The sequence below is a fragment of the Sminthopsis crassicaudata genome, chromosome 3 (assembly GCF_048593235.1).
Source record: "Sminthopsis crassicaudata isolate SCR6 chromosome 3, ASM4859323v1, whole genome shotgun sequence".
Taxonomy (NCBI): domain Eukaryota; kingdom Metazoa; phylum Chordata; class Mammalia; order Dasyuromorphia; family Dasyuridae; genus Sminthopsis; species Sminthopsis crassicaudata.
In genome coordinates, this window is record NC_133619.1 from 260,248,078 (window position 1) to 260,272,791 (window position 24,714).

A 24,714-nucleotide genomic window follows, 5' to 3' on the forward strand; every position below is an offset into this window, starting at 1 on the left:
AGGGGACACTGCGCCTCATGGGATTATCTTACTATCTATGCGCCGGCAAACAGGGTTCCCTTTCCTTTCCCTCATTAGTATCACTTTCATAAAATGTGGCATCCCCTTTTTTGAGGTGATTGTTTTTCTCTCTACTCTTACTTTCTCAATTCCACATGACTTTTCAAAGCATACATGAGGTTGGGAGTAGCCTGGATTGACTTTTAAAGGTAGGAATGGGTGGGGTCAAAGAAGTAAAGTGGGGTAGAAGGACAAGAAATGTGGGCTGTCACTAGCTGTTATGTCAAATTGCTCCTTCTACTGGCTCAGTGGAATATTTACTACACAAACTTGGGGAGAATAAGTCTTGATCATTGGCTTAATTCTAATTCAGAACTTTTAATTATTTTTTTTTTTAAAGAGGGAGAAAAACAATAAAGCAAGAGAGAGAAGAAAGAAGAGGACCAACATCTGGAAGTGTTTCTTACTTTGGTAGCTTTAAAGTAAACTAAAGATGATCCTTTTAAAGATCCAAAGAAATCAGCTTGTCTTTTTTGGGTTTCTTCTTTTCTAATTACACTCCATAGAAGTGACATGGTGTTAACAATTCGAGGCAATTCTTCCAATATGGCATTCTTGGCATTTCTCAAGTTGATAGGGTCACTTATAGAAGCTGACTAAAAAGCAAAAATCATATACATATATATTATAAAGTATCACCATTACATCTTCACCCAGAGACCCTTCCCAGTAGATATGTTTTTTCAGGATGGAGAAAATTTTATTTTTTTCCTCTTTTATCCATTGCTCCTTGTGTATTGAAGATACTTAATGACATATTTGTTTGGTTTGACCCAGGAAAGGCTTAAACAGTTGGCACATCCAGTCCCATCTCCCTCCATCTTTTTGCTTGCTGTGGCACATTTCCAGGGGCTTCCAAGCTCCCTCTCCCCCTTCTTGTCATTCCAATGACCCACAACATGCTAGGCCACTTGTAAGTAGAATAATTAGGGAAAATGATAGGACGAGCATAGTTCCGGTTGTTGGTAATTGGATGGCTCATGGGAGTGGTAAAAGAAGGGCAATTTCTAGGTCAAAGAGAAGAAATGTAATGGCAACCAGGAAGAATTTTATTGAGAATAGGAGCTGGGCAGAGCCTTACCCCTTTAGTCCCTATTAGTCCTAGGTCAACTTTGTCTAAAGGTTCAATATAAACTTCAGCACTGAGTAGTTCTGGATTTGTGGACTTGATACTATATGTCTGAGTCACCACCTGTGTGCTTCCCATGGGACAATGAAACAAAAAAGGGTCATATACCTTGCTGACATCTGTTCTCCTCATCTTTGAGACACTTTCTGTCTTAACATAAATATTTGTTGAATTAAACATGAATTTATAAAATTCACAAAATGACTGGCTAAAATTAAAATAATCTGTTTGTTACACTGGACAATAGTTCTCCTTTCCCTGAAAACAATTGACCCATATTTCTATATAATATTGATACCTAAAATCAATATCTGAAATTATATTTCAGATACTTTATCTGAAAATAATTTATTCACTTTTGAAATGTAATATAAATGGTATAGGCAGGCTTCTTTTTATTTTGGTATTGAAGCATGTGCAATTATTTCTTTTCTTCCCATTCTGTTTGAGAGAGAGGATTTTTTTCTCTCAAATGGGAGGCTGCATGATGAAATGAAGGCAATAGATTTGTAATCACAATACTAGAGTTCAAAGACCTGATCAGCTACTTTCTACTTACCTAACTCTGGGATAGTGCCTTAATTTCTTTGAGCTTCTGTTTCTTTATCAATAAAATGAAGGGATTAAAGGGGATATTTAAGACTCTTTCCAGCTCTAAATCTATGATCCTTATTGGGAGTAAGTATTAAGACAGATGAATATACAAGATAGGGACCAAAAAGTGATTTCATTGGTATATAGGATTGCCAGATGAGGAAATTCTTTTTTTTTTTTTTAAATCAATATAGGTCAGTGCTTTCTCTGCAATTTTTTTCTGCATTATTTTCCATCAGTTGCTGTTTGGTTTCAGTTCCACAGCATTGTGCCTTCTCCAGGATAAACTCATCATTGGGAATTTCATCGTCTTGGAAATTAACTCAACTTTGATACTCAATACCTCATCAGCATCTTCAGTTATTTCTCTCTTTTGAGGGAAGGAAGGAGGAAAGAAAGGAAGAAGGGAGGGAGAAATTAACTACTCCCAAGGCCTCCCTTTACAGAGGACCTAAACTTTTCCAGTTAACTTTATTTATCCTTAACCCAGACAAATCACTTAACCCTGTTTCCTCATCTGTAAAATAAGTTGGAGAAGGACATGGCAAAACCTCTCCAATATATTTGCCAAGAAAACTCTAAAAGGTCACGAAGAGTTGGACACAACTGAACAACGATTGAACTGAAATTCTACATGGTTCATGCCTCTAAATGGGGGAATCCCCTGGCACTTCCATTCTCTCTTCTAGTAGTTTCCCATCCTCGGCTTCCTTTTGTGTACGTATTTTCCTATTAGATTGAAGTCCTTGAGGGCAGGACTGCTTTTTTCTTTTTTTGTATCCTCAGCACTTACTGCAGTGTCTGATACATAGTGATCATTTAATAATGTTTACTGACTACTGAATATGAATTTATAGTCTGAGAAAGTTTCTTAAACATAGAAGTGAGAAACATACTACTGGCCAATACTATTGAGTACAACCAAATCAGATTAAAATGTAACGAAATATTTAACAACAAAAAAATACAATAAAACATGGACAATATTGCATTTTAAAAACTAAGTCATGATATGACCTGCAGGGATCTTTATGGAAGAATTAGTGGCCCCCATTTCTATCTGAGTTTCATGTCAGTGATCTAGAACACTGAGTGGGTAAATTACTTGCTCAGGGTCTTCTTGGCTTCAAAGTCTATTCTCTTTCCAGTCTGTCACATTGCCTCTCACTGATGAATATACATTTTAAAATTAGTCACAATTAAACACATGATTTTTTATTCTTAATTTCATATGATTTATAAAACTGAATGCTACTTGTATCATTGAAATCCTTTTGAGGGAAGGGACTTAATGTGGAATTGTGAGTTACTTCTGACCCTTCCCTGACTATTCATTGTCTGGACTTCTCTAAATGAAAGGTCAGTGGCTTCTTATGCTTTTGTTCATGACTCTATTAGTCTCCAAACACATTCTTGTTGCATTAAGACCTGACTTGAAAGATTCATAGATCTGTAATGTTCACTATTCTTAGTTTGTAAATTGTCTTTTAATATCATCTTAGTTTTCTTTTGTAGGCATAAATAAAAACACTGTTAATAATTTTTTAAAAATCCTGAATGCTAGACAAGGACATAGAAACACAGAATCTTAGAGTAAAACACTCTTTAGACATCATCTAGTCTAATCCATTACCTGATGAAGGAATTACACATCTTTAGGACACAGAGGCAAAATGCTATAGTAGAAAGTGCATTGGACCTGATTCTAAATCCTGCTTCTAGAGTTTATTTACTAACTGTGGGATAATGGAGGGAAATAATGTAATATCTTTGATCTTTAGTTTTCTCTTTTGTAAAATAAGAGTAACAGGGTAGCTAGGTGGCACAGTGGATACGACACTATTCTTGGAGTCAGAGGAACTCAAATAAATCTGACCTCAGACACTTACTGGCTGTGTGACCCTGAACAAATCAGTTAATCCTGATTGTCTCAAAAAAAAATCCCACCCTCAAAACAAAATAAAATAAATAACAATAATACACGGATTACCTTACTTGGCTATTGAAAGACCAGTAACTATATATATACATATATATATATATATACATATATATATATATATACACACACATACACATATAATTTTACTAGTTATGTATATTAGTAGTTACATACATGTATTATTAGTCAAATAGCTTTTGCTTAGTCACCTCTAAAGATGAGTAAACAAAATGCCTCAATTATTTATTGTCTACTATGTATCAGGCATTGCAGCATAAAGATATAAATATAAATCATAGCTCTAAACCAAAAAAAAAAAATGCTGCTACTTTTCTGAAACACAGACATAATGCAATTCAGAAAAAACAAAGTATCACAAACTGCTTCTTGAATGTAGACAAAATAGTTACCATTTTTGTTTGGCTGGGTTGTTGTTCCAGGAGGCAGAAATGACTAATAGTGGTTAGACCTTCCAAGAGAGTGAGTGGATAATCTGGAGAAATGTTCTCCCTCTTACAGGACGTGCTTGAAGAAAAGGTGATACATAATTGTAAGATTCCACAATATCTTCGGAGATTCATTTATATGTTATGTTTTGAATTGATTTTTTAAAAGTATATAGTAAAAATAACATATAGACAAAATCACATCATGAATAATTTAAAAATAACTAGTAAATTGAATAAATATTAAATTGAATTTACCTCAAGATCTTGATATTCTTAAAAGATAGTGGGACATTATTGTTTCTTAGTCTGCTATTTCAACTCTCCTTGTCCTCTTCACCACCTTTCCATCTCTCATTTCCCTTCCTCTGATTCAAAAAGAGTAGGGGTGGTACTCTGTAAGGGCCCTTTAAATGGGCTGCGCCACAGCGCATCATTGAGGCCCGGAAGTAATTTCTGTGGATATTAGGACTGCCTTGTAGGTGGGATCCTGTCCATTTTGAGATAGCTTCGTAATGGGTGACTCTCTCGCTGATTGGCTGTGTGTGTGACCTCACAGGCCCTATGTAAGCCCACTGCAGGCAGCAGTCGCTCTCTTTAACCTGGCGTTCTTCACCGTGGCTTCCTTGCCTGGGTGGCCAAGCCGAGATGGATAGCCAAAAGAGGTAAGGATTTTGGTAGTGAACACGTGGGTCTTCTGACCAGGTGTTCACTCGGGAACCAACAAGTCAGGGCATCAGTCAGGGCATAATGTGAGTAGGTATAATAAAGGCTTTTAAGATTACACGTGGCTGTTCTTGAGTGCGCTACCGGTTATTAAGCTATAGATTCAAGAGATTGTGGCCAGAGACCTTTGAAGGCCTCAGAGGAGGCGAGCCGGGTAGAGTTGACACTGTTAAGCACAGTGGTCAAAGGTACTCTGGTGGGTCTAGGACAGACTAGTAATTGTAACTGCCAAGAGAGCACGTTACAGTACTCATGGCAGCAAGTCTACTTGGTCTGTTCAACAGGTCTTAAATTCGTAGGCCACTCAACTATTATATAAGCATTTTGATAGGTAGAATGGCAGAGTGAAGAGATTTAGATTAAAAAAAAAAAAAAAGTCATCAGAAATGTCTGATCTTCTCTAGACATTTACTAAGCATGAGATTACAAGCAAGTCACACTTTGCCTTCAGAGGATCAGTTTCCTCATTTATAAAATTAGGATAAATAATATCTATAGGGGGTAGCTAGGTGGTATAGTAGATAGAGCACCAGCCCTGGAGTCAGGAGGACCTGAATTAAAATATGAACTCAGACACTTAATACATACTAGCTGTGTGACCTTGGTCAAGTCACTTAACCCTAAATGCTTCAACAACTATATATAAATATAATACCCACCTCAAAAGATTGTAATGATCCAAGTTCTTTGCAAACCTCAAAGGGTTATACAAATGAAAATCATTTAAAATGTCTTTTATAAAATAATTTAAAATTATTTTCCTTTTCTCAATGATTTCATTAAAGACATTTTAACTTTTATTCTTATCCTACAGATAAATAATAATCTATTATAATTGATTTGTTATCAGTCATAGCACTTAGTAAATAAGAAGATTAGAATTCAGACACAGTATAATCTTCTTTGACAGTAATAATTAATCATATATATTAAAGCAGTATTTCAACTACATTCTCTTTCTTTCTCTCTCTCTCTTTCTCGCTTTCTTTCTCCTTCCTTCCTTCCTTCCTTCCTTCCTTCCTTCCTTCCTTCCTTCCTTCCTTCCTTCCTTCCTTCCTTCCTTCCTTCCTTCCTTCCTTCCTTCCTTCCTTCCTTCCTTCCTTCCTTCCTTCCTTCCTTCCTTCCTTCCTTCCTTCCTTCCTTCCTTCCTTCCTTCCTTTCTTTCTTTCTTTCTTTCTTTCTTTCTTTCTTTCTTTCTTTCTTTCTTTCTTTCTTCCTTTCTTTTTCTGAGGCAATTGGGATTAAGTGACTTGCCCAGGACATACAGCTAGGAAGTATTAAGTGTCTGAGGCCATATTTGAACTCAGTTCCTCTGGACTTCAGGGCTGGTGCTCTATCCATTGAGCTACCTAGCTGCCCCTACAATCTTTTTCAAATAGGCCACTCTATACAATTGTCTACAATGGAAAAAAATTATGTATATTGACATAACTTACCTGGTAGAAGACTTAACAAACTCATTCTCATACTGTCTGACCAGCTCATCTAGATTCTTGCAAATCTGTACAACAAAAGGTGCAACAGTCCAACCTAATGACTTCCCAAAGTATGGTAAAGAAGATGTGACCAAACTAACCCAGGCTGAGTGCATCCCATAACCACACTCTGGCTGTAAACCTCTCACCACAGCATTGATGAACAGTCCCTGAGAAGTAATTGGATGAGGCTGCACATATTGCATAGCACTGATGGACTCTTGAAATTTGAGAGTCTTTTGCCATTCCTTGGACAGATCTGACTGATTTTCCATTTCTTCTTGGACCTTTCCCAGATGGTGTTCCAAGATAATCAGGACCTGCAGAAGTTTTAGCAGCTCAATCTGCAGTGGATTCCAGATTTTATCCTGACCAAAACTAATAAGATCTTCTTCAAAGAGCATCTCTTCTTGAGAGGGCTTGGTTTGATCTGAGGCAAGAAGTTCATACTGTTTTTGGCTACTAAACATGGAAACAGATAAAGAGAGAAGGACAAACTCTTGAACTTTGCACCTCTCCAGTAAATTCTGTATGAAGTCCACATTCTTCCCCTTAAATGATTTAGTGACATTGGTCAATTGACTCATTATCCGAATCAAGACCTCCACACTCTTAATCTGTACAGCTTGGTTGCCAAGTATGTCTTGGTGGGAGACTTGTACATAGCATGGAAAGTATGAACGTAGGAAACTCAGGCAGAGATAAATAAGTAGTTCAATCAAAAGGGAATGAGGGCATGTGGTGGGTGACTGAGTCTGAAGCTTTCCATAGAAACTCTGCCCAACCAAGGCTTCTTGGTGGCGTGCTAAAAGGTTATAGATGAGGTTCAAGTGAGAAGTGGAGCTCGAATCCATGTTAGTCCTACAAAGAGCTTCAATGAACTCTTTGGGGTTGGATTTGAGCACTGTCTCTAGCACAGAAAAGGCATATAGGACTCGTTTGGAATCATAGGGTTGCAGGTACAACAGAATGTGTTTAAATAAAGCCTCAGTCACCGCCTGCTTTTCTTTCTGCTGCTTCAGTAACTTGGACATTGTGAGAGTCTGATCCACATCCACTTCCTCATCACTAGACAATGACTCGGAAGCTTGGGTCTTGTCAGAGTCAAACCGCACTAGATTCCGTTTGGCAACTGTTTTAGAGACCTGGGGCTGGAAAACAGATATCGAGGAGGAATGTTTAGGATGAACTCTATCATGTACGGGGGTACAACAGTTTTCTTCACTGCTCAGCTCGTGAGGATCAAGGGAGGGTGTTGAGAATGAGGAAGTATTTTCACTATCACTGTGTCCTAAACTGGTATCAGCTGACTCTGTGTGCTCACTGTTGTCTTGAAGCTCACCTTCTGGTCTGTCAGGAATGCCTGTGCAACAGGCTATGTCATCATCATCATCACAGTCATTTCTCAGGTGCAACTTCTCCGGGTCTTTCTCCACTTCAGCCCAAATTGCTTCCCGATCTACAGTAGTAAAGTGATTCAAGGGCAGGTTTTCATGAGAGTTGCCTTCATGAAGTTCGGACACCCCATACATTTCTTTGAAACAAGCTTTTTTCTTGTTAAACCAACGATGCAGATCCTCTGGAAGTGAAGAGATAAACAACTTTTTAGAAGAACTGAAATGGCAGATAAATCAGTCTCTAAAGAAGACTCAGGACTAAAGGAAGTTGTTAATTTAACAGTGTAAAAAACTGTAGAAGTGTCAAATTATTAATCATTGATAGGAGAAATTACTGTGAATATAATTTTTTAAAGTGCCTTACAATTCCAATAGACTTGTGATGGAAAGTGCCATTCACATCCAGAGAAAGAAGTATGGAGACTGAATGTGGATCAAAGCATAGAATTTTCATCTTTTTTTGGTTGTTATTTCCTTGGCTTTTTCCCTCTCTCATTTTTTCCTTTTTGATCTGATTTTTTATTTTTGGTGCCATATGATAAAATCAGAAATACATTTAGAAGAATTGTACATGTTTAACCTATATCAGATTGCTTAATATCTTGGGGTAGGGTAAGAGGAGAGGAGAGGAGAGGATAGGGAGAAAAATTTGGAAGACAAGCCTTTGCAAAGGTTGAAAACTATCTTTGAATGTATTTGGAAAAGTAAAATACTACTAAAAAAATTTAAAACCACCTTACATATGTTATGTTATTTAATATTAGCAACAATCCTGGGAAATTAGATATTGTTATCATTCTCATTTTTACAGATAAAGAAAATGAAGCACAAAGTAGTTAAGTTACTGGAGCAGGGTCACACAGTGAGTGAGAGAGACAGGATTTTAACTTAGATCTTCCTAATTCCAAGTCCTGCATTCTATCTACTCTGTCACCTAGCTGTCCCACCTCATATATATTTTTGACCAGACCTGTGACTTCATTGCTATATGGAACAACTATTAAAGAGTAGATCAGCATCTGCAAAAACTATAGTTGTATAGTCTTAAAGAGTTGTTTTGAAGCACTAACTTGATCAGGGTCACAGAATAGATTTGAAACTGTAGTTTTCCATACACTAAAACAAGTTTTCTATTCACCGTTATACACCCTCTCTTCAAATGATCTCATACTTTCTCATACATTACAATCACAACTAGAATTTTAAAGATAGAAGAACTCATTTTACAAATAATGAAATAGATATGTTAAATATTTATGAGGCTATTTTAACTTTGAATCTTTTTAAAAAATAGAAATAATGCATTTATACAATGCTTAAGATTTAAAAGAACTTTCCTTAAGAAAATCCTGTGAGATATGAATATAAAGTCTAATTGATTAGACTGTATGCTAATTTATAATCCCTCAGTTATGTACTTGGCAAAACCCAATGAATTGGCCAGCTCACATCACACCTCACTCACCATTATTCATTTCATGGTGGCTTCCTCAGGAATTAAGTTTGGTAAATAAGAGGGAAATTGTCTCATGAGCATTAATTCTGACAAACTCAAACTTCAAAGCAGCATAAGGTAATGGATAGAGGGTAGACTAAGGGTCAGAGTCCCTAGGTTTAAATTCTGATTCTGCCATTTGCCACCTATATGCATACCTCTGGACGCTAGTTCTTTTTTAAATAATAGCTTTTTATTTTCAAAAAACATGCAAAGATAGTTTTCAACATTCACTTTTGCAAAACCTTGTGTTCCAATTTTTTTCCCTTCTTTCCCTTCATCTTCTTCCCTAAACAGCAAATAATCCAATATATATTAAACATGTACAATTCTTCTATATACAGTTTCACATTTATCATGCTGTATTAGAAAAATCAGATCAAAAAGGAAAGAAAAATGAGAAAGAAAAAAAAAAAGCAAGCAAACAACAAAAAAATGTAAAATGCTATGTTGTGATCCACATTCAGTCGCCACATGGACATTAGTTTTTATACTATCATAGAATTAATGATTTTAGAGTTGAAGGAGATCTTAGGGAGAAAATAGCCATCTAGTCCAATCCTCCTTTTACAGATAAGTAAACCAAGTTCCAGATAAATGATGTGACTTGCCAAATTCACAAATCAGTAACTAATAGGGGCAGCATTTGAGACCTCCAAGTCTGGTGATTCTTCAACTGTGCCTTTCAACCAGAAAATGAGGTAATGGAGTAGGTGATTGTCAAGATCTTTTCTAGTTGTGAATCTATGACCATTTGGTTGTACCAAACTAGCTAGTTTGTTCTGTCTAATGATGTAAGTTTTTGCTATATGGCTAGAAGTTCCATCAGTGCTGGTTTTCCCCTCTGTATCACTTATTTGCACCAGAAAAGGAGAAAGCTATAATTTTGGAGAGGGATGAGGAAATTGGGGTTAAGTGCCCAGGATAACACAGCTAGCAAGGGTTAAGTATCTAAGGCTGGATTTAAACTCAGATTCTCCTGATTTCAGGGTTGATGCTCTTTTCACTCAGCTATCTAGCTGCCCTCAATAATTTTATTTTATAGAATTATAATCCTATCCAAATGAGTTTCAATTGATCTGCAATGAACAGAACCAGCTATACCCAGAAAAGGAACACTGGGAAATGAGTATGGACCACAATATAACATTTCCACTCTTTCTGTTATTGTTTGCTTGCATTTTTGTTTTTTCTTCTCAGGTTATTTTTGCCTTCTTTCTAATTCTGATCTTTCTTATGCAACAAGATAATTGTATAAATATGTATACATATATTGTATTTAACATATACTTCAACATATTTAACATGTATGGGACTACCTGCCATCTAGAGGAATGGGTGGAGGGAAGGAGGGGAAAAGTTGAAACAAGTTTTTGCAAGGGTCATCAATGTTAAAAAATTACCCATGCATATGTTTTGTATAGAAAAAGCTATTAAAAAAAGAAATGTAATCCTATCTGATAAAGTCTTTTTTTGTCTATTGGTAGAGGAATTTGATGTTTTAGGAATAACAGGAAACCGGGAACAAAAAGCATGCCTTACTATTGATAAGTGTTGAAGTCTCTTCTGACATAAAAAAACAAACCAACAAATAAAACCCATCACCATCACCACTACAATATTCTATTAAGTTATTAAGGCATGATTCCTTTTCATAAGTCAGTACTTGCCCTTGGCTGCCCATTCCAGTGTAGTTACCTGCTGAGTTTTTCAGTTTGATGCAGTGAATGGATATCCTTTGTGTCTTTGGATGAAGTAGAAACAGCAGAATAGGTTCCAGGATACGAGACACGTCATTAAGAGAAAGGGCACGAACCAGCCAGCCTTGTGCTGCTGCACCAATGGCCTCATCAGAACAAGTCAGACTGTCTAGTATTACAAACAAGGACCTGCAAACAAATTCTAGGAATTCAGGTGTTGTGACAAAAAAAAAAAAAAAAATGGAAACACTACTGATCTATCCCTATTAGAGTACCCAAAAATGAAATACTTCTTGCTTTCAAGTTTAGGACATTTCAGTCATTCAAGTACTTTTCCTAAAGGTGATCCTGACCCCAAATCACAAAAATTAATTACTTTTCTCCAAAAATTAAAAAATTCCCCTTTGTAATCAAGAAAAAAGTTAAGTGAAAATAACAAACTCCATGACCATATCTGATAGCATTACTTTACTTTCTGAAACTCTAGTTCCTCATCTCTCTAAGGAGAAATCATCTGATTACTTTAGAAAAGTTCTGTACAGAGAAATATCAAATGTCCAGTAAAAATTTTAAGCTATCAACTTACCTATCAAAGGAACGATTGTAGGATGTCACTCTGTTACTTTGGATCTCTCTTGTTAGGTGCCAGATAATGGAGAATCTAAAAATTGCTTCCAACCTTGTTCCCTTGAATACAAAATAAATGGAAACAAACAGTTTGGTTCAGCCAAAGAATGCATTATTTTTCATGACTTGAGTCCTGAACAAAAAACAAATAAATGCAAGAGAACTGCCTTTCTACCAGAAGGAAATAAATTACTCAACTTTTTTCCTTTTCTTGCTCATTAAAATAGAGTGGCTGAATGTGAAATATGTATTTAGTATAATGGAAATTCTCTATTATCAAAGTTAATGTCTAGACCTATATCTAGGTAGTCGCAGTTCCCCTCACCCCATCGCTGTAAGGTAATCTATGAATTTTTTCAACTAGAAATTCATTTTTTAATGTTCAGAAGATCTAGACAGTGCCAGGGGCAGTGTGAAGCTGCTGAAATAGAGGAAACAGCTGAGCTCTCCCAACTTTCTCCTCCAAATAACTTTAAAATAATTCCTCCAATTAAAGTTTGGATTCTAGAGCCAACAGGTCAGAGTGAGACATTTTTCCAGCTCAAGACAATTTAAGAGATTGGAAGAAGTTTGTGATACTATGGTAGGGGATGGTTTGAAGTACATAGGCAGTACCACTAGTGGTAGGCATTGGAAGTGACAACTGCAGCAGCTTTGGGAGCTCTCAATTCCCAAACAGTAAGGGGATCTAATAACTTATCAGTAAGAGATTACACAGGACCTCTGTGTAAGGACTGGGTGCAGGGCCAGACACTGTTTGGCAACTCCATTGCCTATATCCATAGTTATAGGACAGAGTAGGGAACAGGGGCACTGAAGACCAGTATTATTTTTGGCTTCGAGGGATCAGGAGCCTTTCCTGGGGAAGGATAAGAGCACATGCCAGAAGAGCAACAACCACAGATCTCACTGGAGCACACCACCTTGAAAGCACCCCAAACTTCCAAACACTCAAAACTGTCTCTAAAAACAGCAGTGCAAAAAAGCCTGAAGCTTAGAATAATTTCTTTTCTACCTGCACCCCAGCCACAGATCCAAACTTTAAGAGAAAGTCCAAAATAATGAAATAGACTAGAAAATAAACAAACAATCAAAATAAAAATATGTAGAAATAAATTGAAGAAAATAATATCTTAAAAACCCGAATTGGCCAAATAGAAAAGGTGGCACACTACTCAACTGACAAACATAACTCCTTAAGAAGCATCATTGACCAAATAGAAATAAAGGTATGAAAACTCATAACAAAAAAAATTCTTTAGAAATTAAACTGAGCAAGTGGAAGCTAATGACTCAGGAAACATCAAAGAAGAATAAAGTCAAAAAAAGAAAAAAAAAAGAAAACATAAAATATCTCATTAGAAAAACAACTGACCTACAAAAAAGATCAAAGAGAATAATTTAAGAATTATTAGATTTCTTGAAAGCCACAATCAAAGAAAGCTTAGATATCATATTTCAAGATATATCAAAGAAAATATCCTAGAATCAGAGGATAAAATAAGAATGGAAAAAACCTACAAGTTACCTCCTCTTGAAAGTGACCCCAAAATCAAAACTTTTGGAAATATAGCCGAATTCTAGAGTCCCCACTTCAAAGAGATAAAATAAAAATATTTCAAACAGTCAGAAAGAAACCATTCAAATATCATGGAGTCACAGTCAATATCACATAAGATTTAGCAGCTACAATGTTAAAGGTGTCTCCATTTTAACCAAGCCAAGATTTAGGCTTGGAATATGATAAAGAAACTAGGATTACCAGCAAAAATAACCTACTCAGAAAAACTGATTATAATTCTTTGGGCAGGGGGAATGGATATTTAATGAAATAGGCAAAATGGATATTTAATGAAATAGGTAAAAAGACAAGAGATGAATAGAAAAAAATTTTTGCTTATAAATGTAAGATTTAAATCAAGCAGCAACAACAAAAAAAAGGGTGAACATGAAGTAGAAATCATAGAAGACTTAATACAGTTAAATTGTTTATATTTCTACACAAGAAGATGATACATATAACTTCTACTAACTTTATCATTCTTAGGGAAAGGGGATAAGATAAAGGAGGAATAGTAAGGAAAGGCAGAGGTAAGAAGCAAAAGAGACTTTTGGAGAGGGACACAGTAAACAAAAAAAGAAGGATAAATGTAAAAAAAATAGGATGAAGGGAAACACATAGTAAGTAACTGTAAATGTTAATGAAATAAATTCACCCATAAAATATTAGCAGATAGTAGAATAGATAAGAAATCAGAATTCAACAATATGTTGCTTATGAGAGAGAGAGAGAAGAAAGGAGGGACTTGGAAATGGAGAGAGGGGGAGACAGAGACAGAGAGACACAGAGAGGGAAAAGTAGAGACATATATATACTTAAAATAAAGAGCTGGTACAGAATCTGGTGCAGAATGTTATGCTCATAATGTCACACTATTGCTGAAAGACAAGACTGACAGTGAAGTAACATTAATAATTAAAAAAGCAAACAAAAATGGAGCAAATGGCATAGCATCCAAATTCAAGAAAAATTAACCTCTTAAAGTCAGATAAATCTAACTACAGAATAAACTAGAAAGAAGTTAAGGAGAATAATAGAATCTTTAAAAAGTTAGACAGGCTCAATCTCTAAAGAAAACTAAATTGGAAGGGAAAGGAAAGTTTTTCTTAGCTGTCCAAAGTAACTTCACAAAAATTGACCATTAGGACATTTAAAAATTTAAAACAAATACAGAAAAGAAAAAAACATTAAATGTATACTTTTCAGATCATAATGTAGCAAAATATATTTAATAAAGAGGCATTGAAGGCTTAGATGAAAAATCAATTGAAAACAAAATAATCTTATCCTAAAAAATGAGTAGGTCAAAGAACAAATCATAAAAACAATGAAAAATTTGTTAAAAAATAATGACAGCAATGAGACAACATTCCAGAATTTGTGGGATGTAGCCAAAGCAGAATTTAGGGGGGGAAATTATATCTCTAAATACATACATCAATAAAAGAGCATACAATTGGGCATACAACTTTTAAAAAACTAGAAAAAGAATGAATTTTAAATTCCTAATTAAGCATCAAAATGGAAATCCTGAAATCAAAGGTGAAATGAATAAAATTAAAAGCAAAAACCATTGAACTAATAAATAAAATTTAAAGCTGATTTTATAAAACAATAGCAACAACAAAAACAACAAGAAACAATAAAATAGATAAACCACTGGTTAATTTAATAAAAAAAAAAAAAAAAAAAAAGAAAGAAAGAAAGCCAAATTATCAGTATCAAAAATCAAAAAAAGTGTATGCACTATCAATGAAAATGAAATTAAAGCAATTGCTAAGTTATTTTCCCCAAATATATGTCAGTAAAACTGACAATGTAAGTGAAATGGAGGAATATTTACAAAAATATAAATTGCTCAGGTTAACAGAGGAGGAAATAGAATACTTAACTCTATATTGGAAAGAAAATTGAAAAAAAATCCATAAATGAATTCCCTAAGAACAAATCCCAAGGACCAGAAGAATTTACAAGTGAATTCTACCAAACATTTAAGGAACAATTACTCTGTTCCTCAATATTATATAAACTATTTGAAAAAAAAAAACTATACAATACTCTACAAATTATTTTTTAAAAATTTATGATACAAATATGATTTTGATATCTATACCAAGGAAGGCAAAAACAGAGAAAGAAAACTATAGGCTAATTTACCTAATAAATATTGCAAATGTTTTAAATAAAATGGTAGCAAGGAGATTATAGCAATATATTACAAAGATCATATAGTATTGACAAGATGAGATATACATCAAGAATTCAGAACTGGTTCAATATTAGGAAAACTATAAGCATAATTGAACATTTCAACAAACATCATTTGATTTTCTCAATAAATATAAGAAAATCTTTTGACAAAATGCAATACTCATTAAAAACACTAGAGGACATAGGAATAAAGGGAGCTTTTCTTAAAATGATAAGTAGTAGCTATCTAAAATCATCAGCAAATTTCATCCATAATAGGGATAAGCTAGAAGCTTTACCAATAAGATCAGGGATGAACCAAAGATTATTATTTAGTAATATACCAAAATGATTGTATAGCAAAAAATACAAAAAAGAGGAAAAAGAAATTGACGGAATAAATACAGGCAATGAGAAAACAAAACTATCTCTCTTTGTAGATAATATGATAGTATACTTAAAGAACCCTAAAGAATCAATTAAAATCAATTGAAACAATTCACAACTTTAGCAAAGTTGCAGGATCTGAAATAAATCAACATAAATCATCAATGTTTCAATATATGTTACCAATAAAATCCATCAGGAAGAGGTAAAAAAAGAAATTCAATTTAAAATAACTGCAGTTATTATAAATTACTTAGAAGTCTACTTGTCAAGACAAATGCAGAGACTGTATGAACACAATTATAAAACACTTTTCACATAAATAAAGACATATCTAAACAAGTGGAAAAATATTAATTGTTCATAGGTAGACCAAACTAATATGATAAAAATAACAATTTAGAGTCATATCAATCATACTATAAAGCATTATTTCATAGAGATAGAAAAAGATCAATAGTAACAAGGGAATTAATGAAAGAATTGGGAAGGAACATGGTTTAGCAGTTTCAGATTTAAACCATCATGAACAACTACTGTTTGTCCAAAGATCTAAGCTTTTGAGGCAAGAATTCATTATCTGACAAAAATTGCTGGAAAATTAAAAAGCAGTTTGGTGGAAAGTAGGCATAGATCAACAACTCTCACCATATACTAAAATAATGTCAAAATCAGTACATGATTTAGACATTAATGATGATATAATAAGAAAATTAAAAGAACATAAAAAAAATTTACAGAGATGGGAAGAGTTTATGACTAGGATCACAAAAAATAAAAATGGATAATTTTGATTACATGAAATTAAAAAGCTTTTGCACAAGAAAACTAATGCAGCCCAAGTTAGAAGCAAATCAGGAAACTAGAGAAAAAATTTTATATCAAATTTCTCTTTCAAAGGCTTTATTTCTCAAATATATATATAGGGAACTGAGCCAAATTTATAAAAATAACAGCCATTTCCCAATTGATAAATGGTTCACGGATATGAATAGAAAAAGAAATCAAAGTTAGTCATATAAAGAAATGCTTTAAATCATTATTGACTAGAAAATGTGAATTAAAACAGCTCTGAGGTATCATCTCACACCTTTCAGATTGGCTAACATGACAGAAAAGGAAAATAATAAATGCTGACAGATGTGGAAAAATAGGTATCTTATTGCAAAGTTGGAGTTGTGAAATATTCTAATCCTTCTGGAGAACATTTTATCCAAAGAGCTATCAAACTGTACATATCCTCTCACCCAATAATATCACTACTAAGTTTGTAGTCTACCGAAGTCAAAGTAAAGGGGGGAAGGTTTTTATATAAGAAAAATTTTATAATAGTCATTTCGGTAGTGGCAAAGAATTGGAAAGTAAGAGGATACCTATCAATTGTAAAATGGCTGAATATGTTGTGGTATATAACTGGGATGAAATGCTATTTACTATAAGAAATAATGAGCAGGACAGTTTCAGAAAAACCTAAGAAACATAGGATAAAAAGAAGTAAGGTACTATCTGCAGTCATTGCAGAATCTAGTAAACCAAAGGAAAAACTATGATGAAGGGAAGGGGGAAGTTTGCAAGTAACAGGGACTTACTTTGTCAGGTTCCAATAATGAATGGCAAATAATATCTTCACAAATGTTTGTAGATGGTGCAAGGCAATGAAGCCTGTAGAAGAGTTCCACACAAGCAATGTGATGTTCCTGTGTGTCTTTGTTCAGCTGATTCCACAGTACTTGTGCCACTCTCTATGACAAAAAGAATAATTATTGAAAATTTAGTTATCACTTTATTTTTAAAAATTTATTTAATTTTCAATTCATGGAACAAAACAAGCATTTCCATAGCACAATACAACAAAAAAGATGATTGTACATGAAACTGAAAATCTACCATGTATATAACTTCAAATATAAAATACAATGATTATGTATATTTTTACTTTTATCCCCCCAAATAATTTTTTTAAAAAAAGTTTTAGAATGTAATTTTAATAGCATATTATTTTCCAATTACATGTGAAGATGGTTTTCAACTTTCATTTTTGTAAGATGTTGACTTCTCCCTCCCTCCCTTATCTTTCCTCTCCCCGCATTAGAAAGCAATCTAATTTAGGAAAAAAGACACAAAAGTGCAAAAATGTTTGTAGCAGTCCTTTTTGTAGTGGCAAGGAATTGGATAATTCAGGGGATGCCCATCATTTGAGGAATGGCTGAATAAGTTGTGATGCAGGAATGTAAAAGAAATGATGAAAAGGCTGATTTCAGAAAAGCCTGGAAAGATTTTCATTAATTAATGCTGAGTGAAGTAAGAAGAACCAGAAGAACATTGTACAGAATAACAACAAGATTATGTAATGATTAACTACAATAGGCTTTGCTCTTTTTAGCAACATGGTGATACAAGACAATTTCTATAGACTTGGAATGGAAAATGCCATCTTTATCCAGAGGGAGAACTACAAAAACTGAATGTGGATTGGAGCATACTATTTTAATTTTCTGTTTGTTTGTTTGCTTTTTCTTCCTTATGGTTTTCCCCTTTTCCGATTTTTCTTTCACAACATGACAAATATGGAAATATTTAAAATGATTGTACACATATAACCTATATCAGATTGCTTGTTGTCTTCGTATGGGGAGGTAAAGGTACAAGAGAGAAAAAATTTGGAACTCAAATCTTATAAAAGTGAATGCTGAGATAACTATATGGATATGTATACATATATTGGATTTAACATATATTTTAACATGTATTGGAATACCTGCCATCCAGGGGAAGAGGTGGGGGGAAGGAAGGGAAAATTTGGAAAAGAAGGTTTTTGCAAGAGTCAAGAGTATTGAAAAATTATTCGTGCAATTCTGGAGAGCAATTTGGAACTATGCTCAAAAAATTATCCAACTGTGCATACCCTTTGATCCAGCAGTGTTACTACTGGGCTTACATCCCAAAGAGATTTTAAAGAAGGGAAAGGGACCTGTATGTGCAAGAATGTTTGTGGCAGCCCTCTTTGTGGTGGCCAGAAACTGGAAACTACGTGGATGCCCATCAATTGGAGAATGGCTGAATAAATTGTGGTATATGAATATTATGGAATATTATTGTTCTGTAAGAAATGACCAATAGGATGATTTCAGAAAGGCCTGGAGAGACTGACATGAACTGATGCTGAGTGAAATGAGTAGAACCAGGAGATCATTATACACTTCAACAACAGTACTGTATGAGGATCAATTCTGATGGACGTGGCCATCTTCAACAATGAAATGAACCAAATCAGTTCCAATAGAGCAGTAATGAATTGAACCAGCTACACCCAGCGAAAAAACTCTGGAAGATGACTATGAACCACTACATAGAATTCCCAATCCCTCTATTTTTGTCTGCCTGCATTTTGGATTTCCTTCACAGGCTAATTGTACATTATTTCAAAGTCCGATTCTTTTTGTACAGCAAAACAACTGTTTGGACATGTATACATATATTGTATTTAACTTATACTTTAACATATTTGGTCAACCTGCCATCTGGGGGAGGGGGAAGGAGGGGAAAAATTAGAACAAAATATTTGGCAATTGTCACTGTTGTAAAATTAACCATGCAAAAATCTGGTAAATAAAAACTATTAAAAAAAAAAGAAAGAAAGAAAGAAAAATTACCCATGTATATGATTTGTAAATAAAAAGTCATTTTAAAAGTGAATGCTAAAAATCATCTTTACATGTAATTAGAAAAATAAAAGACTACAGAGAGGAAAAAACTTAAAAAAAAAAAAAGATGGATAGTTTACAATCCCTCAGTATACACATCTTAAATAGTTACTGCAAATGGAGATTAACCAGGTCCCTGAAATGAACAAGAAAAGTCAAGCAGGGTTAGACCAACACTGGCAAACAATCTACTTCTTTCAATCTCCTTGATTCTTCTTGAAATCAATCAGCATACATTTTTAAGTGCCTGCTATGTGTAAGACACTATGCTAAAACAAAGAACCATCTTTTTTTTTTTTAAAGCTTTTTGGTCTCAAAACTTATGCACAGATAATTTTCAACATTCACCTTTTCAAAACCTTGTGTTCCAAATTTTTTCCCTTCCTCCCCTCACCTCCTCCCCTAGATGGCAAGTAATTCAATATATGTTAAACATATGCAGCTCTTTCATACATATATCCATAATTATACTGCACAAGAAAAATCAGATCAAAAATGAAAAAATGAGAAAAAACAAAATGCAAGCAAAAAATAACAAAAAAATTTAAATTCTGTGTTGTAACATCATGACATGATGAGTCAACATTCATTCCACTCTCAAAGTCACACTGTCTTCATCTTTGCAGGCACTTATACAATACTATATGTTTTTTGCAAAAATTTTTTTTCAATTAACAAAAATATATTTTATCTCCTTCTTCCTATTAAGAAAGAAAATAAAATCTCCTGTAACAAATATTTATCCACATATCTCCGAATATGACCCCTAAAAATGCAAAAAAAAAAACAAAAAAAAAAAAAACCAAACCAAAACCTTTTCATTCTCTTCCACTATCACCTGTATTCTATATGTTTCAATTAACTCTTTCAAGTTCTCTAAACCATAGTCCTGACATAAAGTTTATTTCCGTATTAGGGAATCCTGTTTATCTATGACATTTAGTCCAAATTTCATTTTTCCCCCTGGGGTGGCTTTAGGATCAAGATTCTATCAATAAGGGGTAGCTAGTTGATGTATTGGATGGAGCACCAGCCCTAAAACCAGGGGGACTTGAGTTCAAATATGACCTTAGACACTTAACATTTCCTTAACATTTCTGTGTGACCCTGAGCAAGACACAATGATAGAGCTCAGGAAATGACAAATTTTATAGGACCTTTCAAGGCCATATAATCCATATCTTTTCTATGTTACTTCACTTTGGCTTTAGGAAAATTTTTAATTAAAATAAATGAACCTTACTCTATTAAAAAAAACTTTAAAGGAAAGGGATCTCATAATTGTGATGATTCCTATGTTTTAAAAATTCACTTGTTAAATTATTTTTTTTAAGGTCAAACTCAAAATCTTTAATGGTGTAGCTTGAAGCTTATTTTTCTTATTAGTTCCTCAGGGAGAAAAAAAAGAGAACAAAGAAATAGAAAATTGTCCTTTTTATAATAAACTTTAAGTATGATAATAAGCTTTGGCTTAATCAAGCTAAGTAATTACAATTCATTTAACTTTTCTTTAAGGGTCACATTTTTATTCTTTTAAAGGAAATTTCAATGATTGTTTTTGTTTTTCTATCACAGTAATTTAAGGATATAACTTCTCCAAAGACCAAATAAGCCCTCTCTTCCAAAGAGAAAAAAAAAAAAACAACAACAACAAAAAAACAAAAAACAAAACCTAAGCAATACCTACAAACATAATGACTTTGATAGTTTTAGGTGACATTTAATCCCAATAGCCTTGGCCTTTCTAGTGAAATCTCAATTTTTAAAAAAATCTTCAGTTGCGAAATTCTCATTGTAGTTTGAACTCACTTCATGAATGATACTATTTTCACAACAAAAGCAACAATAATTTCTTTGAATAAACAGGCTAGAAAATGTTTTATCGACATTCAAAGATACACCCAAATTGAAATGTACCTGATAGAAGTCTGTTTTCTTTGCAATGACTTTTAACACTCCTGGAACAATGGGAGGAACTGTTACCATCTGTAACTTTCCAAAAAACGGGTTATGGCCAGAGATTTTACTCCTTTTCATCCTATCTTCACACATAAGTGCCAGTGACTGAGAATGGTTTATCATCTCAAGCAGTGTGAAGATGGACATATTCTGAATATGGCAGTTATTTACACAGCAGCAGATAGTCATGAGAGATTTAAGCCACAAGGGGAAGCTAGAATCACATTCTCCAGAAAAGGAAGACAACATAAAAAAGACAAAAAAAAAGTACATTAATTATTTTGGATTTCATAGTAGCTTAAAACTAACATCAGGCAAACATTCAAAGTTTTGAGATAGCTAAGATGCTACCCTGAAATTTTATTTGGCCAGTAGATTATACCTCTAGGGTGATAGCAATTTGTAGTATATATATGCTAGGTTCAAAGAGATATAGATATGTTTCACAAAAATGCTCAGCAGCATGGCACAGTGGATAAAAAGTTGGCCTTAGAGAATCAAGACATTTTAAATCTGATTCTGATCTTTAATGGCCATGTAACTACTAAGAGGAATTTCCGTACCATTGGATCTCTAGCCATAAAATCGTATTTATATCTAAGAATGTGTGTATGCACATATATGTATACATACATTTATAAGTACATAAATACATATAAACTGCAACCTTCCAAACAAAAGCAAAAATATTGTTATAGCACACAAAAATTTTAAAAATTCAGAAACTGTGACTCATTAGGATTACAAGAAGCAACATAGTATATATCTGAAAGAGTTTTGAACTTGTACCATGTCTTTCAGTCTTGGTTTCAATATACTAACTACATTCAGATTCTAATTAGTCCTTTGAAAATAAGTAACTTCTCTGAGTTTTAATTTTCTCATGTGGGAAAATAGTATGTATACTATTTGTTCCATGGAATTATTATAAGGAGAGTATTGTAATATTAAGAGTATATTAATATGGAATATTATTACTTGATCATGCAATTACATTTAATTGTTTTTTTCTACTTATCCACAATTACTAAGGAAAAAAATTAGAAAATCTAATACTAAATGCAGTTCTTTATAATTCAGATTCACAATTGTATTTTTTGGCTATTGAAAATCAGGAGTAGTACTGGAATTGCTCAAATTCATGTGACATTGGAAAAAGTGCTTAATCTCTCTGGGTTTTAGTTCTTTACAAAATAAAAAGATAAAAAACTAAATGACTTCTATCTAAGATTTCTTCTAGCTCTAATCACTACAAAATGGTTTAAACCCTTCCTTTTCCCTGTAAAAGACACAAGAAAAAAAAAAATGACAGCAGAACAAAGGATCCACTTTAAGGGATAAAGCTGAATTTGGAAGTCAGGAAGGCCTTGATCCAAATCCTGTTTAAAACACTTACCATAAAGTACACATCCTTTTCACTGTGTCTTTTGGAAAGTCTCTTCTATAGGCAACAATGTCCCTTCATCTTAAATCTTTTCTTCTTTCTTTCTTTCTTTCCATCTTCTAGCTATCAATGAAACCTGATTCCCTCTTGATGGCACTGCCCACCTGGTCACCTTTTCCATTATTAGCTAAACCTTCATTCATTCCCATCAGTACACTGGTTGAGTGGAAGATTCTTCCCCATTGCCACTGCCAGATTCTCTCCTTATCTCCATCACTCAGCACATTTCCTCTTTTGAGGTTCATTCTATTCATCTCTATAACTCAATACAAATCATGTAAACTATTGTATATAGACCTTCAGGTAACTTCTTTTATTTTCTCAACAAGTTTAGCACCTGGTGCACAATTTTCTTCCCTCCTTAATTCCTAGGTCTTCTCTCTTGCTCTAAACACTCTCTTCTTTTCCCTGTCTTGATCTCTTGATGAACCAATTCAATTCTACACTATGCTCTTCAATCTTTTACATCCCCCTATCACTTCATTAATTGTGCCCTGCCAGCTCTCAGCTTTAAATCATGCCCACAAATCTGCCACTCTCGTTCCTACATGTGATCAAAGGTTGAGAAAAATCATGCAACTGTTTTGACTGGGTCCACTCCAGTTTTAGGTTACACAATCTCAACTGGACTCTCAGCAATTTTACTAAACTTCCCTCATCAATTTCTTATCCCATTCTTCACAGCCTGTTCTTCTAAACCTTTTCATCTCTCTTTCTCTACCTTCTCACCTAAGAAACACTTTCTCTCACACTTTTCCTTTACCCTACAAGTTGGGTATTCCCACTCAAACTGCTCTCCAAAGTTATGAGTGATTTCTTTGCCTAAATCAATTGCTTTTTCTCAGTCTTCATAGTTCTTGATTTCTCTGTAGCCTTTGACAATGTTTATCACCCTCTTCTCCTTAAAACTTTCTTCTCTCAGGAGACCACTCCCTCCTGGATCTCCTCCAGGCTACTCAGATACTTTTCTGGATTCTCATCTGGATCCCATTCTATACTTCTAGGCATTTCAGGATTTCCTGTTTTTTTTTTTTTTAACTAAGCCTTCTCTCATATACTACTTGACCTCTTTAGATCCTTAATTTAATTACAGTTTCTATCCTAATGATTCTCAAATCTACTTTTTCTGTCCTAATCTGTCTCTTGCTCTACTCTTGCATCTCCATTTGCCTTTGAGACATCTTGAATTGTAGGTCCAATAGGCATCTTAAACTCAACATCCAAAACTAAACTCATTATCTTTCCCTCTAAAGCTTCTTTCTGCTCCTACCTTCCTGATTAATGTGAAGGTTAGAACCGTTCTCCTGATCTTTCAGGCTCAAAATCTAGGTATCTAATGCAACTTTTCAATAGCTTTCATTCTCACTTCTTTATAGAATCAGTTTCCAAGGTCTATCCACTTCACCTTTGTTACTTCTCTGGAACATATCCACTTCTCTCTCCTGACACAGGCACAGTTCCTTTGAAGTACTTATCACATTATGCCTGGATTACTGCAACAGCTTACTCATGAGTCTGCCTGCTTCAAATTTCTTTCTACTCTAATCTATTTTTCATTCAACCAAAAATGATTCCCTAAAGCTTAGGTCTGATCCTGTCAGCTCCTTCTCAAATGCCAGTGACTCCCTATTGGCTCCCGGGATAAAAGACAAAATATTTGCTTGACATTCAAAGCTCTATAATCTAACACCCTCCTAACTTTCCAGTCTTCTTATGCTCCTTGCCACGTGCTCTTTAACCCAGAAAAACTGGCCTCTTTGTTGTTCTAGAATAAAACATCTCTTCTTCCCACTCTGGACATTCTCTTTAGCTGCTCCCTATGCCTGAAATGCTCTCTTTCCTCACCTCTGCTGCCTAGTTTCATTTACCTTCAAGTTC

At 34.2% G+C, this 24,714-nt stretch overlaps 1 protein-coding gene across 7 annotated transcripts in view; it reads right to left on the reverse strand.

The window, feature by feature from the left end:
- Positions 1 to 24,714, reverse strand: part of DOP1B (DOP1 leucine zipper like protein B) — a 139,457-nt gene that overhangs the window by 35,985 nt on the left and 78,758 nt on the right. For all 7 annotated transcript variants that reach the window (XR_012488000.1, XM_074300597.1, XM_074300592.1 and 4 more), the window contains 7 exons: positions 21,351 to 21,619; positions 17,319 to 17,471; positions 11,551 to 11,651; positions 10,963 to 11,153; positions 6,334 to 7,951; positions 4,136 to 4,250; positions 468 to 656 (listed from right to left, as the gene is read on the reverse strand). Coding sequence is in view for 6 of the 7 variants with exons in the window: in XM_074300597.1 (XP_074156698.1) it covers positions 468 to 656; positions 4,136 to 4,250; positions 6,334 to 7,951; positions 10,963 to 11,153; positions 11,551 to 11,651; positions 17,319 to 17,471; positions 21,351 to 21,619 (2,636 nt within the window). In the remaining variant the exon portion in view is untranslated. The remainder of the gene's footprint in view (positions 1 to 467; positions 657 to 4,135; positions 4,251 to 6,333; positions 7,952 to 10,962; positions 11,154 to 11,550; positions 11,652 to 17,318; positions 17,472 to 21,350; positions 21,620 to 24,714) is intronic.